This window comes from Sphaeramia orbicularis, chromosome 8 (assembly GCF_902148855.1).
Source record: "Sphaeramia orbicularis chromosome 8, fSphaOr1.1, whole genome shotgun sequence".
Classification (NCBI taxonomy): domain Eukaryota; kingdom Metazoa; phylum Chordata; class Actinopteri; order Kurtiformes; family Apogonidae; genus Sphaeramia; species Sphaeramia orbicularis.
This window is the reverse complement of record NC_043964.1, coordinates 43,685,527-43,702,920: the sequence shown is the minus strand read 5'-3', so window position 1 is coordinate 43,702,920 and position 17,394 is coordinate 43,685,527. Positions and strand designations below refer to the sequence as shown.

At 38.5% G+C, this 17,394-nt stretch overlaps 1 protein-coding gene across 4 annotated transcripts; it reads right to left on the bottom strand.

Moving 5' to 3' along the window:
- Positions 1-185: 185 nt before the first annotated feature.
- On the bottom strand, positions 186-16,418 carry LOC115424759 (phosphoinositide 3-kinase regulatory subunit 5-like). 4 transcript variants are annotated; one of them, XM_030142172.1, is made up of 17 exons: positions 16,291-16,418; positions 11,761-11,875; positions 10,449-10,549; positions 10,286-10,354; positions 9,132-9,270; positions 8,429-8,498; positions 8,088-8,265; positions 7,780-7,951; positions 7,546-7,614; positions 5,337-6,166; positions 5,091-5,216; positions 2,994-3,125; positions 2,620-2,901; positions 2,421-2,514; positions 2,230-2,312; positions 2,013-2,131; positions 186-868 (listed from the first exon to the last, which is right to left on the bottom strand). In XM_030142172.1, the coding sequence occupies exons 2-17, from the start codon at positions 11,870-11,872 to the stop codon at positions 721-723; spliced, it is 2,724 nt and encodes a 907-aa protein (XP_029998032.1). In that variant the 5' UTR covers positions 11,873-11,875; positions 16,291-16,418; the 3' UTR covers positions 186-720. The 4 variants fall into 4 exon arrangements, with proteins under 4 accessions (XP_029998032.1, XP_029998033.1, XP_029998031.1 ...); XM_030142173.1 differs by having other exon boundaries at positions 11,761-11,872; positions 16,291-16,407; XM_030142174.1 differs by lacking the exon at positions 16,291-16,418 and having other exon boundaries at positions 187-868; positions 2,620-2,696; positions 2,808-2,901; positions 11,761-12,434.
- Between the last annotated feature and the right edge of the window lie 976 nt (positions 16,419-17,394).

Below are 17,394 nucleotides of genomic sequence, written 5' to 3'. Positions count from 1 at the left end.
CTGTATGTAAAGCTGCTGAATTTCTCTCGGGGTTAATAAAGCTAAAAGCTAATAAAGCTAAATCTATCTATCTATCTATCTATCTATCTATCTATCTATCTATCTATCTATCTATCTATCTATCTATCTATCTATCTATCTATCTATCTAGATAAACACAGTTCAGTGAATTATGACTTTATTGAAAGAATGAAACATGTAAAAACAATATGAGGTGTCAATTTTTTGAAACATATAAAACATGTTTTCACTGTTACCTTTTCATAATAAATAGCTTATTTTATGTCATGTTTCTATACTTCTGCAGTGATTCAACAGAATGTATACATTAATAATCAAGCCATGGTAGAGATCCTGTCAAACCCCCCTAATGTAGATAGATACAACACATGATCAGGGAAACTATGATCAACAAGCACTGATTAATTTATTACAAATACCATGTGTTTCTCTAAAATGAGGTCATGTTCTGATAAATCATCCTTGTAAAGTTAGACTGACATTCCAAAAACCACTCAGGCTTAACTTAATGACAGTAAGGTGACACACCTTAATGACAGCAACAGGATGAACTTGAAATACTGTTGATCCATAAACATTTATTATTACTGTTATTACTTCCTCTTTAGTATGTTTTTATTCAGCCTCACATCAGCTAAACATCCTGTGTTGTTTCGGCAAAAGTCCATGAAGTGTCGTGTTGTACAGTATAGAGTGTCATCAGGGATGTGAGGTGGAAAAAGAAGTGATGGGGAGGCAGAGCATCGAGCAGTAGGAAGGGTGTAGAGGCTGGACTTGACCAGGTGAAGGTTTGTAGGATCTCCAGTCCGAACTGCTCCCAGGTTTACAGCACAGAGACACATCACACCTACACATAAAATATAACTACTCATTCATTTGCAGAAATGCACCAAAAAGAGACAAAACAAATCTGCACAGAAATGTAGCCAAGCTGGATTTCTTCTTTCCTCCTTCATTGCTAATGTTATTATCTCTCTGAATAATCTTGTGGACAGACTTGGGAATGACTGAACTTTCTCAAAAAATGTATTATATTGAATAATTTATCGACTATCAAAACATAGTCAAAGCATAAAATACATAAAAAATAAAGCATAACTATACAATATCTTTTAAAAGTACAGAAAAAAAAATCTGCTCTGTAAAAGTGTGTCTTTTAAGGTTGGCTTTCAAGATAAGATAAGATAAGATAAGATAAGATAAGATAAATCTTTACTGTCATTGCTCCAAACATACGATGTACATAGTGCAACAAAAAATTGGAGCAGCACCTCATACGGTGCAAAAGAGAATGCATGCAACAATAAAAAAGCTTGCGATAATAAAAATAGAATCAAATATACACAATAAAATCTGTAATATGTGCAAAATGGTCCATATGTGCAAAATATGTATAACTAAAATAATAACTAACTAAATATCTAAAGTGCCTTGTCATTTCTTATTTTAATTTAAGGGTTCAATTTGTAAACTCCGCCCATACGTTTAGTCTGTGTTGGTGTCGAGGGACAAAAACTGCAGCGTGAAACTGAAGTCATTGTGGAAATATCTTAAAAAGTATTTCTGCTGATGCCCACCAGATGTTGGCTCCAAAAAGTCCTGGCCTCCATAGACTTACACTGATCATCTCTGTATATGAACTCAAATAAATAGAGCCCATTGGTTTTAATGATTGTTTTGGCGTCTTGAATTTAAATCCATTAATTGCTCCATTAATAATATTTTAGGGCTAACAGAGGGTTTTTAATACCTGCCATATGATCAATAGGTGTGAATGATTAGACTGTCTGAACCTCTGTTTGGTGAAAATATATGAACAAAAACTGTTGAAAAAAACCCATAAAAACTGTTCCATCATGCTGTTTCCAATTAAGGCAGTTATTTAATGTAAAAAAAAAAAGTCAATTCTTTTACTTTCCTGGGTTTCAGGGGGATATTTTACACTTCTCTCACACAGCTTAAACACAGTTGGTGTTGATGGTCTGTCATACCTGATGACTCTCTGGATGAACTTCTTCTCATCCTGATCTAGACACACCGCAAAAGTCGACCCATCATCCTTTCCCTTCACATGGACCTTGTCTACTTTCACCTCTGATAGGGAGATGTGCTGCCAGAGGGAGGATGCAGGAGGAAGAGTCAGGGCTTTATATAAAAGGAAGTCACTGTCTTATGTGTTTATTCTACATGTTTTAAACCATCTGTCACCTGGTTGTAGCCCTTTTTAGACTTGGAGCCCTGCCTCTTTAGGACCTCTGCGACCACCAGCTGAAGGCTTTCTGTTCTTGAATCTAGACAGATAAGATCTGATTGTAAACTCCAATGCTAAAGGAAAAAACACTTAGACAAAATGCATTTTGACATGTGATGTGAAGAAGATGTGAGTGAAAGTCACACACCTAGCTGTTCAGGTTTCCTGCAGGCTTTGTAAACATTTATTGACGTGCAAACCTTCTCTGTCTGCATCCACTGACTCCTCCCACTTACAGCCACCTGATGAGAAGTGTAGTGTTGAAAATACCTGCAGCTGCAACCTTCAATTTACTTGTCACAGTTGGTGTACAAGAAAATATGAGGGCATCAGAACAGAAACAATACCTTATTGTAAGCGACACTTAGTGTTAAAGGAACTGCCTCTCGTTCCTCATCGATCCCAAACCGTTTGCTAGCAGCACCTGTAAAATGAACACACAACAGGGTGTGTGTGTGTGTGTGTGTGTGTGTGTGTGTGTGTGTGTGTGAATGTTTTGTGTCGTGTCCGTCTGGTTTCTCAGAGTGTGACTCACCCATGGCCTTCACAGCTCTGGTTCCAGCAGTGTGTCCAAGTTCCAGAGAATGAATAAACACCTCCCTTCTCTTCTCTCCTCCAGCCAGGGTCAGCTGCAGATCAGAACAAGTACAAGATGAGAACTGATACCCGGTGTGTCCTGTCATTCTATGATAAGAGACTGTGTGTGATGTTGAACTCTGACCTCTGCCTGGTAGAGCTGCACCAGGACAGGCTGGTCTGCATGTCTACAGTAGTAAAGCACCATGTCGGCCAGCAGAGGAAGATGCTCTGTGGTGCCGCTGTTCACCGAGGTGCAACTCTCCTTACAGGAAGTCTGGAAGAGGATGAACAAAAGAAACAGAAAGAATGGGCCTGCATTCACAGAACATCACAACAAATAGAGACATCTTAAGGTCTTTGTCACTGAACTTGATATTGGGATTGACACATCAGTGTTTTATTAGAGATTCAGTTGATTAGATTATATAGAACTGAGCAACAACAAACATCTACACAATTCTATTCTGTAGCCAGACAAGGGCCCTCCCCTTCACCCCTACTCCTCCATTTTGCACGTTCACGTGAAGGGGAAGGGGTGCCCCGATTCTCAATGAGTCGGAGGGGTAGGGCTAAGGGGGAGGACTGTTTGGCCCTCGAAATGGAGATTTTTCAGGACCACACTACAAACAGAGGGGTATGAGAAATTTCCCCATAATTCTCTTCAAATCATTAGCAAGATGGAGGCAAACACAGCTAAAAAGTGCAGCAGTGTGATAAAAGAAACAAACAAATGTACATATTTTCTTCATAAATAACTTAATCATTTGATCGTCCGTTTAATTCCGTTTCAATGTAAAAAGATGACCAAAGCCCATACAACAGAGACGGTTACAGCTGCTGACGGCATGGTGAATTCTTTTGGAAACAAAGTTGTCACATTTGTTTATAGCAGCATTGATGACTACTGATGACATAAAAGGTCGTGAAGGGTTGTCCCATTTTGTAGGGGAATATTTCAACCCCTTACCGTTGCAACTCTCTTTCAAGGGGTAGGGGGAGGGCCAAGGGGTGAATTGGGACTGAGCCAAGTGAATGTCATGCTTTTGCATCTGTTTTTCACTAACACTTGAATTTACAGCTCTGTAACAGATTCAAGACTGAAGGATTGAAAGATTTTTTTATTGTCAATTCACTAGATGCACAGGACAGACAGAGAGTTGAGATTCTGTTTCTCTTTCACATTGGCCCAATCCCAGTTCACCCCTTGGCCCTCCGACTTACCCCTACTCCTCCATTTTTCATATTCACATGCAGCGCTAAGGGTGTCCCGATTCTCCATGAGTCAGAGGGGCAGGGCTGTTTGGCCCTCAAAACTGAGATTTTTCAGGACCACAATACAAACAGAGGAGTAAGAGAAATCTCCCATTATTCTGTTAGAACCATCGGTACAATGAAGGTAAACACAGCTAAAAAGTGCAACAGTGTGATGAAAGAAACACACAAATGTACGTATTTTCTTTGTAAACAACTTAATCATTTGATTGACCATTTAATGCCATTTTAGTGTGTTACAGACCACATTTCTGCAGTTTGCGGTTCATAGCCACAAAAAGATGCCTAAAGCCCATGCCTCAGAGATGGTTATAGCTGCTGATGGCAAAGTGAATTCTTTCGGAAACAAAGTTGTCACATCTGTTTATAGCAGCATCGATGACTGCTGATGACGTAACAGGTCTCAAAGGGTTGTCTCATTTCATAGGGGAATGTTTCAACCCCTACCCCTTGCAGCTCCATTTAAAGGGGTACTGCAAGTGCAAGGGCCAAAGGGTAGGGGTAAGGGGGAGGGCCAAGGGGTGAATTAATGCCATACAATTTTTTTTTAAGTAAATATAGAATAAGAATAAATAAGTGGTATTTGTCACTTTAACAAACTTGTTTATATTTTTTTTTATCTCTTTATTTTTCTATTGTATTGATGCATACTGTCTTGTGCTGCTGTACATACTTGAATTTCCCCCTTGGGGGATCAGTAAAGTATATCTTATCTTATAAAGAATAAACTACAATTGAATATAAATTTAACAAATATGACAGCACTGGGGTCCCACACAAATCTCATTAAATGGACAATAACTTACTGTACCGTATTGGATCATACTGTATCGTATCATATCATATAATATCATACCGTACTGTGCCATACCGTACCATACTGCATCGTACGTATGTTGGTTAATTTACTTTCTGATCGACTGTGTAAATGTTGGAGCAGACAGAGGCGATAATGTCTGATGTTTACCTGACAAAGGGCATCAGAGGAAAGGCTGAGCATACTCAGGATGTTGCGTTCATACCAGGGGTCCATCATACCCAACATGTGAGCTATATCAGTGGTACTGTGGTCCAGTATGAGACCATTAGAATCCTGTCAGTACAAAACACATTCAGGTCTTACTTCTTGTTTGCTTTACAGTAGGTGAATAATGTAAGTAAACATACAAACATACACAGAAGTACAAGAGTGAACCAGCTGAGATGTTCTCACCATAATTGCTTTGGTTGAACTCCCTGTTGGCCCCTCAGTTGGTGTATTTCCTCCTGCTGGGGTTCCTAGCCCTCTCCTTTTCGTGGGTACAAAGTAAAACTGCAGTTTGCACGTCTTTGTGAGTTTGGCACATTTACTCCCTTTCTGCTGCAGGTCACTGTAGGCCCTCGCCAGCCTGCCAGCCTCTTTATCCCCGCCAAAAACTACCACTCGCACCAGGTTGACCGCCTCTGCCACATCGCCTTCATCACAGCTCAGGATCGGCCTCCTGCGGACACACACCTGCTTCTGTGGAAAAAGACTATCTAAAGTGGAATGTAAAGGCTGACTGGGTCTGGACAGGGATCTGGAGGGTTTGAGCCCCGTCTTTTGAAGGTCTTTGGTAGAATCTCCATGGAAGCCCATGCTCTGGGCACGGCGGCAAGTACTAGGGCTGCGAGGAGTCTTTAAAAGCATGGATAAGCGCTCAACACCTAAGAAAGATCTGGACTTCTTCTTGGGTTTCCTCCTGGGCTTTGGTTGGTTTTCTTGTCCTTCCTCCACATCCTCATGCCCTGTGTCCTCACTGAAGTCACTCTCCACCCCTGAGGAGCAAGACGGTGTAGAGAACGACCAGCTGGAGGATAGAGAGAACCCAGAGTCTCTAGAGGAAGAGGATGCAGTGGAGATACGGTGGTTTTGAAAAACGTCATCCGCTTTGTTTCCCTCAAACTCATCCTCCTCATCCACACTGATGTCATTGTTATCTTCTTCATCCAATTCTGTTTTTAGGAAACAGTCTGGAGGGGAATCCAGGTCAGACTCATTTGCGAGAATGTCAGTCAGAATATCTAAACAGTGACAACCAAAATTAGAAAACAAAAAGAAACATGGATTTCCAATTTGAGTGTCGATACTGTAATAATGGTAACCAGTTTCACCACTGTGATGAAAAATGATCCTTAATATCAAAATGAAAAATGATCAGATTGTAGATGCAAACTTGATTTGGTTAGTCATTTCTAATCAGTGTTACAACTTCAGATCCACTATTGTTTAACAGACTTCCCCAGTAAAGACAAAGTTAACACAGTGTATGACTTACATCATAAATTTTTTTTTCAAATTTGTAAAACCAGAGAGATAGCCTAATTATCACTAATCCATTAGTCTTTCATTAGGACCAAGTGATGTTTCGGTTTCTTATGTAAACAAACGGACTGACTGTGATGGAATCATCTTCGAAGTTGTTCACCATGAGGGAAATAATTCAGGTGTGTAAGCATGGAAAGACTAATGGATTAGTGATAATTAGGCTATCACTCGAATTTTACAAATTTGAAAAAAAATTTGTGATGAAAGTCATATGCTGCTTTAAACTGTAAATTGACATAGCCTCTTACACTGTTGCATCTGTGTTACCATGGTAATGATATGCGATACCTGTAGAAATATACACATGCTATACATCATGGAACCAAAAGAAAATCAATAAAATCTCAACAAAACCAATTTTTGAACAAAAGAACACAACTCATGAAATGGAAAAAGGATTATGATTATGATTATGAATTGTATCTTGCCTTTGCTGTTTTCTGATCATAACTTGGTTCTTTATAAATTAAGTTTCTACTATCAGTTAATCCATTGTTTTGTGTTACATTGAAATGATTCAAACTGGAAAGAAATGGTCCAAGGTTTAAGGTTAAAGATCATTAAATCTCATATTACAGACACTCAGCAAAGAAATGTTGAAAATATGGTGCTTTGTCAAACACACAGCTCTGTCAGGTTTCTTCGACGTGTGTTTAAAACTATGATGGAGTTTACTTGACTTAACTTTAAATGATTATAGGAAATATTGATATATACAGCTTAGAGATTTACAAAACACCATATTTTCCAATGCAAATGAATTCTTAAGCTAGACACAGCAAAAAATCAATTTATGTAAAACAAGCTTCATTTAAATTGACATATCTGTTGGAAAACAATACCCTGTTCGCATACAGGATGTACAATGATAGTGAGTTAGCAATGACAAATTAAAATAACGACTTCTCTGAGAAAAGGTTTTCATCATTTTGAGATTCTTAATATTTTAAGAGGGTTTCGCTGTACCTTGGACCCTAAGTCATGTAGTAGTAAGTATTTCAACTTGCAGGATATTTTTCCACAGTGGCAAAAATGGGCTTCCATAGAGGAAAAGTATACAAACCAAACTATTTACCAAAGTTATCGTTTTCCCAGGAGCATGTGTGACATTTGGCAAAGGGCAGCATCAAAGTCTCAATGGTCCCTAATGAGAGGAGAAACCCCCAGTTTTTGAGACCAGTTTCAAAAGCACTGAACTAAGCCTCGCCATAGAAAATAAATTAATCTCTCAATAAAAATGAACAATGAGCAATATTAAATCCTCACTGTAGTCTTTAGTCCTTTTAAGGGTATGTCTGTTCTGCCTCACCAGTGTTTAAGGATTCATCAGCAGGAGAAGGAGCAGCCAGGCTTTCTCTGAGCCTCTCCATGCTGTGTAGTAGACCTTGCACAGCTTTACTAATATCTGCTGTAGACGCTGCTCGCTCCATGTTGATGGTCAGTGCCTCCAGAAGCTGCTCCAACTCCTCCTGCTGTTTTGTCTGCATGAGGAGATATTACAGGAAGATGGTTATAGAAAAAATTAAAAAAAGAAAAAAAAAAAAAAAAAGCTTTTGAATTCGAATACAGAGGGATTGTACATGAAAATACAGTGACAAGGATGCATCGGTTGATCACCTGCAGAGCTGTGTGCAGGAGTTGGAGGTCCAGTTTGGTGCCCAGAGCTGCCTGAAAGGCATGAATGATGAGGGTGATGATGACGTCTCTGTTGGTGTGTTGGATGTTACTCAGCTGATCAGAGACAGACTGGACCTCTGCAGGAATGTCCTCATCTGGACTCACTAATAGAACAGTTCTGATAAAAGACACACACATTCATCTAGTTACAACCGCAAAAGCAACAATGATGTGGAAAGTCAAGGAGGCATTCAGCATCACATCAAACAGGGAAGAATATTGGAGGGATCTTTGAAATGCCATAAAGTGAGCTATTGTGTGCAAAGTTTGAACAGGCTTACATGGTTTTGGAGGCATGAATGTCAGGGGAACAGCCCTGCTCTGCCCTCACCAGCCTTTGAAATGAAATGCCTGAAACAGAAGTTAGCAGACATTTAGTGGAGTTCTGCATGAAAACACTGCCTCCATGTGGTCATAGTGATGCATACTCATACCTAAACCAAACAGACAGAAACAAAACCTCATTTTGCACATTTAGAGTCCCATCCTCTCAAATAGAATTGTTGTTCAAAGTGTGTTCACTATATTATTTTACTTTTTTTAATTAGACACCCAACCAGATGGATTGGTTATCATCAAATAAACATTTCAGAGAGACAATCCTGATCCAGTGTGATGTGGGAACCAGAAGATGTTAGTGCATCGGGAGGAAAAGTGAGCATTTAGAGAAATAGGAAACATCTAGTGCACAGTTCATAAACTTTAGAAATAGGGTTACACACCTACATGAAATACATTCATTATGAGTTAGAGGTAACTGGTCACCAATTACACCTGTTCATTTTCTGTTTCAGTGATGTGATGTAAAGGCATAAAACCCATAAGTGTGACTGATATTATTAACAATGGCTGCATTCCATTTAGTGTTGACAGTTTCAAGGCCGTGGTTGTACACATGACGACTGTCTGGATGCTTAAATCAAACAGTGCAGTACAATACTTGTGCTTTGTTTGTGTCTAATTACATCCAAATGTCCACATTACCTGGTGCTCTGAGCTCCTGCTGAATTGTGCTAAGTAGGCGTTTGCTGGCGGAGCAGCAGGGCTCAGGCCACGACAAAAAGCTCTGGAACAAGAGGTAGGCCTCCTGTAGCACACCGCAGTCTGGACTTACATATGGAGCCTGCAAGTAGAGAGCAAACAACTAATCTGATCAAAAAGGTATGGTTTACAAGTAGTGATGGAGCAAAAGTAAAGGAAAAAAATGAATGACAGGACCAAAAAAAGGTTTTATTATGAACAAGGACAGAGACATCCATACAGAAATATCTTAGAAGGTCTTCACAACTCATTCACATCATCTTATCTTATCTTATCTTATCTTATCTTATCTTATCTTATCTTATCTTATCTTATCTTATCTTATCTTATCTTATCTTATCTTATCTTATCTTATCTTATCTTTTCTTATCTTAGCTTATCTTATCTTTTCTTATCTTAGCTTAGTTTATCTGCTCACTAACATTACTGATCTGTCCACTGTGGAAAAATAATGATAAATGAGTTAGTTGAATACATTAAAACTGATGCTAGATAAAAAGTTCAGATGCTTTTCACTTAAATGCATAAATCCCATGAAGTTGTCCTTTTATTCACTGAAACAGTAATTCACATTTAATTGTGAAAGGATAGTTACCTCCGCCAAGGAGGTTATGTTTTTGCCAGGGTTTGTTTGTTTGTTTGTCTGTCTGTTTGTTTGTCTGTCCGTTAGTGTGCAACATAACTCAAAAAGTTATGGACAGATTTGGATGAAATTTTCAGGGTTTGTTGGAAATGGGATAAGGAAGAAATGATTAAATTTTGGTGGTATTCAGGGGCGGGGGGGCCCACGGGGGGGCCCACTGATCAGCCTTGGTGGAGGTCTGCGCTCTCCGAGTGCTTCTAGTTTGTAAATGTGAACATTTTCATGCACTTTTTGCTACACTAAAAAAAAAGATACTTTACCAAACTATATTTTACTGGTCTGACACAATTGAAGTCAAATTGAGTTGCTTGTGGTTCCTGAACTAAAAGGATTTTGACATCCTTTCACAAATTCATTCCAGGGCTGGATTGGACCCTCTTGCGGGCCGGTTTTGGCTCACTTGCCGTATATTTGACACCCCTGCTTTACTTGATTAAAAATGACTCCCACTCACTTTGAGAAGAGTTGAAGAGAACAGGAGGGTGAGTGGCACCACCAGCTCATACTGACACTGTTCTAGCACCTGCAAAAGTACGAAGGGAAAAAACAAACCCTCAATTCTCTCACATTTCACATTACAACATGGAAAAACAATTCTGTTCATTCAAGTGCTCGACCTCTCTTGTTTTCCTCAGAATTTTCTGTAGAAGGATGAGGAAGTTGTGGTGATCTCTCTTCACTAGTTCCTCCAAACACCAGCGGTTGATGCACAGTCCAGCTGGTCAAACACACAAACACACAAAACATGAACCAACTCTTGTTTCTGCTTTCATGTTTCAGTCTGACGACAAGCGGCAAACATGTTATTTCACACAACCTATATTCAGAAAGGTGCTAAACGGAAACAACGCTTTTCCCTGTTGCCAAAGAGATGAATGAAACTTTTATGGTTAATATTTCATCATGTACATAACAACAGTAAACTCCCACATGCTGTCGGTTACACTAACACTCCTATGTAACACCACTTTCAATTCCTGTTTGAGCATCAAATGGACAATATGTTCACAGTCAGGACATTTATTTAACCCTTTAGCCCCTGACATGTCTGTGATGAGCATTCTGAATGTATGGTTTATTTTAAATATTCATACATATTCAACCGTTTGCGCTATAGGAAAATTTTCAAGAGAGAATAGACCTTGTGCTTTCCATAGACATTTGAGCATGCTCAGTGCAACCCCCACCTCCTGTGGAATGGGGGCAAAACACAGAGCAGTGAGTGAGACCGACTCGCTATAATAATAAAGACGTTTGTGATTGTTTTTGAGGGGTTTTTTTTACACTCTTTTCCTTGTTGTTTTTTGTTTTTACTGCTGTTTGCAGTGTCTGTGATTTTTCCTTTTTTTAAACTATGTTTTTCCCAAGGTTTGACCGCGTAACTACTTTTTGGAATTTAACCCTGTGCAAAAAAGCATCAGACTGATTTCTAGAAAAAAGGGCACCAGAACAAAAACTATTGGGTCAAAATTCAAATACTTGTTCAGTGTGTTCCAGTACACTGTTCATGATTAACATCCTAAATCTCTTATTGATATACATTCTGAGTGCCTTATTTAGTAAAAAGCTGTCAAACGTCAACTCCTCTCTTTGTCTTTTTCTGTTATTCCACCCTGTTTTGACAACTAAAACACACAGTAAAGCAAAACAACTGGAGAAAAGGAGCACATGCACTTACATCACAGCAGCTTTTATGACACTAAAAGGGATGCAAATTCCAAGCAGTTTGTTTCACTGAAATAATGTCTCAGGGGTTAAAGGGTTAAGATCTCACCATCCAGCATGTTCAGAAGATTAAATTCTTATTCTTACTCTGGGATTTTGTTGCCCTTATTCAGTTTTTTCTATCAGTATCCCTGGTGAATTTATCTTTTGGAATTGTTTTTTTAACAGTGTCAAAGTCAGTGCACTATAAAAAAGAGGTCCTACCGTTCCAGAGGTGTTTGTCAGGAGTGTCCAGACCCAGGTCACAGAGGCAGCGCTCCAGGCCATGCTGGATCCGATCCTCTGTGCACGAGCTCTGTTCCATCTTCTGCATCATCTTCTTCAGAGATATCACAACATCGACAGGAGAACACACACAATAAACCAGCAGGAAGTCCCAAAACGGCGCTGTTATTGTGTTCCAGTAAAGCGATAATACTATTTCTCTTCAGTAGACCACAGTTCCTGTTCGTGCTCTTAACAACACCTCATACTGTTTTTGTTCCTGCCTATAAATAATCAAGCACATTCGACAATTAAAGGTCTGCTCACTCATGCAAATGGAGATGCAAACACAGTGTCCACAGCAAAAAGTGCCAGGATTGACAAAAGAGCAAGCCACTTCCTACTAAAACCAGTGAGTCACAGACTGTGTGAGTGGACCGGAGATGAGCTGGTCGAAACAAGGAGCCGCAACTTCTACTTTTTCATTCTTAAAATGAGCTGATGACACTAGATTTCATATGACTCAAAAGGGCAATGGCAATGAATCGTAGGACAGATCCACTTCCTATCTGATCCTTAAAGGTAGCGTTAATAAAGAAAAAATTTATTATATAAAGTCATTTAGTTGGTTTTTAAAGTTCGTTTCACTTAGTCCCACTGTCTTATCTTATGTCTGTTTTGTCCCACTGTCTTGTCTCATCCTGTCCCTGTGCACTTTTGTCTATATGAGCAAGGAATGGATGAACATGTGAATATAAAGTTTAGGACTGTTACTTAAACACAAGCTGTAATTAAAAATAAAGTTGTCCTCTGAAGTGGGGCAGTGGTGGTGGGTTAAAAAACAAACAAACAAACAAACAAAAACTTAGTTTCACAAATGTTGTTAAAACCTTCATTCTGTCCTCAAGTGACTGTTGGTCAGAGCTTGTATGTGTTTCACATACAAACAAATCAAGCCACATTAACCATACAGTTAAATAACATTACACTGGTCATTAGATTTAAAAACTGAACTGATTTTCCCAACACAGGCAATTATACTCCATAACTACTTCAACAGACTGTGATCACATAAAAAATGTGCTTGAACAATAAAATGTAGACCCTGAGCACTATAATTTCTAAGTACTGATTGACTTTTTTTTCCCACTGCAGACATAATCCTTTGTCACAACAGAAAAAAAATATGGTGACAGCTCATCAAAAATGCTAGTGAGGCAGCATTAACAAACCAAACCCCTGGAATTGATGCGTCTACTGTACTTGAAATACACTTACTGTGAGTTAGAGGTAACTGGCCACCATTTACACCTGTTCATTTTCTGCTTCAGTGACGTGATGTTAAGACATAAAACATATAAGTGTGACTGATATTATTAACAATGGCTGTATTTAATTTAGTGGTGTCAGTTTCAAGGTCTTGGTTTTATACATAGTGACTCTCAGGATGGTTAAATGAAACTGTGCTGAACAATACTTGTGATTTTGTGTCTAAATAAGTCCAAATGTTCTTTTTACCTGGTGCTCTGAGCTCGCGCTGAAACAATGTGCTTGAGTAGGGCTGTCATTGTGAATAACAGTTCAGTTCATGTTGAGTTTACCGGTAAAGTGTTAGACTAACATCAGCAATGATAACACACATACACTGCAATTACTGAAGAGCAATTTACTGGCATTAGATACAGGAACACCTTTGGCTTGATCATCACAAGTACCTTATGCTATTATTATATATACTATTACTGACATATAGAAATAAATGAATGATGATGACAGGTGGCATGAGGTGATAACTTCCTTAAGGCGAAGGAGACACAATGAGAGGATGTCATTAAAATAGCACCAGTCAAATCTGAAATAGTGGAAAATGATGTGGAAGTACAGACGAAACATGACATTTCTGTTAGTTTGAACCGTCTAATATTATACAGCTGAACAGAGACAATTCCTACAATTGCTGAAAATAATTGCATTTAGCTCAAATGATTGCGATATGTTAATTACTGTATATAATAGTTCTTACTTCAACTTAGATTAGACATAATTTGTGGTGAGAACACATATTTCATGGTTGATACCAGAGTGAATCAGACTAAAGGCGTTCACAATCCTACATCAAACATGACACAACCTCTACAACAGCATTTCACAGGAAAATATTACACATTTTACTTCACTACAGTAATTTTTCAACTATATGTACTAGATAGCTCCAAAGCATGAGTTTGACATAAAAAGAGCTTATAAAATTATATTGGTAGGAAAAACAGTACAACTGAAAAATACACTGATTTCATGGCTCTAGTGTTTCATGTGAATTTGCTGGTTTTCTTCTTTTTCATTTTGATCATTCCGATGTTTTGGCACCATTTTGGTAGTGTCACCTTGAGTTCTGAGACTATTTTCTGAGTTTTGCAACCAGCTAATAGTCATATTACAACTTGAAGAAGGTAAATTACTCCCAGTCTGTATCTTTATAGCCTCTAAGATGTATTTTTTTGATTCTTCATCAACATTAAGGGTGGTAAAGTGAACTTCTAACCATGATTGTCGCACTATACTCATGAAACAACCAATCACAGCTGAGTGGAGCATCCGTGTGGACCAGGGGCGTCAAATTAATTTTACTTTACAGGGGCCACATTCAGCTCAATATGATCTCAAGTGGGCTGGACCAGTAAAATAATAATATAATAGCCAATAAATAATGACAAATCCAGATTTTTATCTTTGTTTTTGTGAAAAAAAACCCAAAAACATTAAATTATGAAAATGTTTACATTTACAAACTGTCCTTTCACAACACAGATGTGAACTAGAAGCACTCGGAGAGCGCAGACCTCCGCCAAGGGTGATCAGTGGGCCCCCCCGTGGGCCCCCCCGCCCCCGAATACCACCAAAATTTAATCATTTCTTCCTTATCCCATTTCCAACAAACCCTGAAAATTTCATCCAAATCTGTCCATAACTTTTTGAGTTATGTTGCACACTAACAATCAGTGGCCCCCCCTGTGGGCCCCCCCACCCCCGATCACCACCAAAATTTAATCATTTCTTCCTTATCCCATTTCCAACAAACCCTGAAAATTTCATCCAAATCTGTCCATAACTTTTTGAGTTATGTTGCACACTAACGGACAGACAAACAAACAGACAGACAAACAAACAAACAAACCCTGGCAAAAACATAACCTCCTTGGCAGAGGTAATAATCTGAAAAAACTGAAGTTTGTCAAGACAAATAAGTGCAATTTTAACAATATTATGCCTCAACTTATATGAACATCCTGAAATGAGTTTTGTGCCTTTGTAGATCTGATCCATAATGCACATGTATAAATGATATGTTCACATTTATTCACAACAATAGTTTGTAAATGTAAATTTTTAAAATAATTTTATTTAATTTTTTTTTTTTTTTCCACATTAAACCAAGAGGAAAATTTGTAGTTGTCATTAATTATAGGTTATTACGGTATTGTTTTACTTGAGATCACACTGGTCTGTATGTGGAACCTGAACTAAAATGAGTTCAATACCCTTGACTGTTAATATCTTCAGTATAATTTTTGCATTCATCAAAATTTTAAATCATCATTTGAACCTTAGCCTGGCTGGTTTTGGCCCACAGGTTGCATGTTTGTCACCCCTGGTGTGGACGATCTACTCTGGCATTTTCTATTTTTCACCTGGACCACCACATTATACTTGGCCTCCAGGATGTAGATAACAGTACCCAGCTGTGTCACATGTGTCACTGTGCCCAAGATGAATAATGTGTACAGCGATACGACAGGGAAACTGGGGTCACCTGTGGTCGTCAAAACAGGAAAAGACCTTCCGGGAAGCACTGATGCAACATAAATTACTCTTTTATCCAGTTTCTTTAGACTGAATAGGACAAGTATCATAACAACTGGAATATAAACACAGAGGCAAGAATATAATGAATGTGGACAGTGAAGCGTGGTATATGCCTAACGTTTATATATTAATCTAACAGAGGAGTACATTCTTAAACTATCAGCACAAAACAACAACATGCAATTCACAGTACCTGGCATAACCAGCTTCATGAGCAGCCAATTGTCTAGTGAGGAAGCAGGTGTTAATCCATTGTATGCACTCAGGCTCATTGTCCTGCTCTGACATGCAAACTTGACTGTTACAAAAATGATTGTGATTTGTGACTGATTTCTGCAGAGGCATCTTAAAACAATTGTATAATTTTAATACAAATGTTCCCATATGTGCACATGTAAAAGCGCAACATAAGTTACATTTATTTTCTTGTCCAGGTCTCTTTCCAGCTTTGTTATATAATAAACATTTACACTGAATTTGCTGCATGTTGTACAATGCTGACATCGCTGACATCAGCTCTGAGCAGCGTTTTTAAAGTAAGAGGAACAGGAAATTGTGGGGTTTGAAAAACACTGTGCAGTAAACAAAGATACAAGATATATATATCTAAAGATGAAACACTTGCATGGTCATCAGAAGCAGCAAATAGAGACATCTAGCCTGTACCTTTATCTGTAGATATCAGTGGACCTCAATCATCCCAGATCAACCCCAGCTGAAGGAAAACAGCACTGAGACCACATCCTCCCACTGAGAGCTTGTCAAAAATAGTCCCTCCAAGTGCAGAGTCAAGAGAGTGTGTGCTGTAAAGCAGGAAATGAATGAGTCTTTATGCAGACAGGGTTCACATAAGACGTTGTGTGGATGAAGTAGGAGGAGTTTAGGATAAAAAAAAAAAAAGCATGTTTAGAATAATATTTATTCTCTGTACTTTACAGTGTAGTAACATATCTAGAAATATTCTGATCTCAAAAACAGACATTATCTACTGTAACACAAGGAGCTCTAGATGAGTTTCTGAAGCTGTGGTCGACACATAGTACTTATTTTGGTCGTGAGTCATTAGCAGTGGCCTGTATTGGAGCTGACTTAGGTTAATCAGTGTATTTGACCCTTTCCATTGTTGTGCATTTCTCCTATTTATCTGATGATGGTTTGACTTTTGCTCATGTTGTGGCACAACTATGGTATATACACTTACCTAAAGTAATTTGTTTGTATTAAATTTTACTAAAAGAAACTGAAAAAATTAAAAGAATCGGGAATGTATAAATGAATAAATAAAAGGTTTCAGGGGAAACTCACTGGATCCCTCCTCTGTGACTCTGACTGACTGTGACAAAGTTACTTGTATTTGCTTTCTGTGGTGATGAGATTTTTGATTGATTGATTGATTGATTGATTTTACTTTGTGGGCAGTTTTCCTCACTCAACTTATGCATCAATGGACAGGGACAGAGACAGGGCGTCATATATTGTACAAATTAAGTCTATTAAGTGAAATTAGTGTTACAGAGCTCTTTACTGGGATGTTCTTGCTCTTACTTGATGTCTAACACCCAATGTTCTTCCATCTTGCGTCTCAGGATGCCTCACAAGTTCTGGATTTGATTCATATAAAGAAACATATCTGGACACTCCTTCATAAAACCAGTGGAGTGATGTTCGGGAGCATCTTCTCCTCCAAAATGTTACAGTACATGGTACAATCTATTGTTCCATTAGTTAATTTGAGCTTTCTACTACCAGCAGCATCATGCAGCGCCAAAC

Coding starts and splice junctions, on each gene's coding strand:
- LOC115424759 (XM_030142172.1), bottom strand. CDS start 11,872: ATGATGCAGAAGATGGAACAGAGCTCGTGCACAGAGGATCGGATCCAG. Junction 10,355..10,448: donor TTCTGAGGAAAACAAGAGAG/GTCGAGCACTTG, acceptor GTACTTTTGCAG/GTGCTAGAACAGTGTCAGTA. Junction 7,952..8,087: donor TCCTGCACACAGCTCTGCAG/GTGATCAACCGA, acceptor CTCCTCATGCAG/ACAAAACAGCAGGAGGAGTT.